The sequence below is a fragment of the Mesoplodon densirostris genome, chromosome 2 (genome assembly GCF_025265405.1).
Source record: "Mesoplodon densirostris isolate mMesDen1 chromosome 2, mMesDen1 primary haplotype, whole genome shotgun sequence".
In the NCBI taxonomy this organism is placed as follows: domain Eukaryota; kingdom Metazoa; phylum Chordata; class Mammalia; order Artiodactyla; family Ziphiidae; genus Mesoplodon; species Mesoplodon densirostris.
This window is the reverse complement of record NC_082662.1, coordinates 91,083,904-91,085,620: the sequence shown is the minus strand read 5'-3', so window position 1 is coordinate 91,085,620 and position 1,717 is coordinate 91,083,904. Positions and strand designations below refer to the sequence as shown.

General features: G+C 67.3%; 1 protein-coding gene across 1 annotated transcript; it reads right to left on the bottom strand.

The window, feature by feature from the left end:
* Positions 1-315: 315 nt before the first annotated feature.
* Positions 316-1,464, bottom strand: GPR88 (G protein-coupled receptor 88). Its single transcript, XM_060085673.1, has one exon. It carries the CDS (start codon positions 1,462-1,464, stop codon positions 316-318), a length of 1,149 nt encoding a protein of 382 aa, XP_059941656.1.
* Positions 1,465-1,717: the final 253 nt, after the last annotated feature.

The window sequence follows — 1,717 nt, the reverse complement described above, 5'->3', positions numbered from 1 at the left end:
CGGTTCTTTCAAAATGTCAGTGTGCAAGTTCCTGAAGTTTCCCGGTGTTCTGACTTTAGGATTTCTCGAAAACACGCAAACAAAGGGTAAAAATCAGGTGGCCGTCGAAAATGACTTCGCGGACCCCATGTATATGGAAACCTCGGTTCAGGTATCCCACTGGGGTCGAAGACGAAATCTTCGCACCGATATATTATTGAGCTTCACCCGCAGGAGTCTTCGTTCAGGCAGGGGATGCTTTCCAAGATCAGGAGGCGGTGGTGCCCAAGAGCAATGGAAGCTGCGAATCTCCGCTTCCCGCCTGCCCTGCCCGGGTCACCAGTGCTGGCCTGCGGCGCGAGTGCCCAGCTGTGCCTGGGACACCGCAGGCATAGCCGTGGCGGCGGCGGCAGCGGCCGCCGCGTCGCCGACGCCGGGCAGGACGGAGCGCACGGAGCGGCGGAACTCCTCGTTCCTCCACGTGTAGAGCAGAGGGTTGAGCGCGGACAGAGCGCAGCACAGGAGCCAGCTGGCCGCCTGTACACCCCAGGGCACGGGCAGCGAGAAGCCGCTGGCCAGGCTCACCCACACCAGCGGCTGCGTGGCCAGCAAGAAGACGCAGCAGAGCAGCAGCACCGACAGGCCGCTGAGACGCCGCTGCGCCCGCCGCGGGTGCAGCGCTGGGGGCAGGGGCTGGGCCTGAGCCGGGTGCGCGGCACCACCCGGGCCTGGCGCGTGAGGGGCGCCCGGGAAGGCGGCGGCGGCGGCGCAGCCGGGCAGCTGGTGCAGCAGGTGGAAGTTGAGGACGCTGACCCGCTTGACGCTGACGCGCACGCGGCGCACGATGCCCAGGTAGCAGTGCAGCAGCAGCGCCGTCTGCGCCAGCAGCGCCGCGGCGGCCAGCAGCGCCGGGTAGTGGACGCGCGGGGGCGCGGCGCCGGGACGCGGCGCCCAGGGCGGGAGCAGCAGCACGAGGCCCAGGGCGAGTGCCCAGGACAGTGCCAGCATGCCCGCCGTGTGGCGCCGCTGGTACAGCGCCTGGTAGGTGGCGGGCGCCCGGGTGATGAGCAGATAGCGGTTCAGGGCCACCAGGCAGTGAGACAAGAGGGACACGGTGAGCCCGAGGCCCAGCAGCCCGCCCCGCAGCAGGCGGTAGCTCCCCCCGGCGCCGTCCCAGTCCCCCGGGGGCTCCGCGGAGCCAGCGGGCAGGAGCCCGAGCACCGCCTCCTGCGGCATCCAGAGGGCGCAGACGCTGAGGTCGGCGGCACAGCCGTTCACGATGAAGGCGTTGCTGGTAGTCTGCAGCTTTCGGAAGGACGACACGAGATAGATGACCATGCCGTTGGCCAGCGTGCCCCCGATGGCCAGGCCTGAGTACAGGAGGGACACGGGGATGCGCCGGCCCGCCCACGACTCCTCTTCCTCGCAGAGCAGCAACAGCGATCCCCCGGTGGCGGAGGAAGTGGACGTGGAAGAGTTGGTCATTCTGGCCAACTCTTCACACCTCTCTGGTTAGCGTCGGCTTCTCGCAGCGCGGCGCATCCTGACACCCGCCTGCAGAGAGGGTAGAGACATCCCTTCAGCCCTCTGCCACCGACACAAAAGACTGAAGCAGAATAATGGGCTGGGGGAGGGGGAGAGAGGGAGAACGGGGGTGGCAAACGACAGGTGCCTGCCTGGGAAATGTCTCTAGTGCCAGGTGAAGGGCCTCTTTACATTCAGCAAGCACCAGGGAAGC

Coding starts and splice junctions, on each gene's coding strand:
- GPR88 (XM_060085673.1), bottom strand. CDS start 1,464: ATGACCAACTCTTCCACGTCCACTTCCTCCGCCACCGGGGGATCGCTG.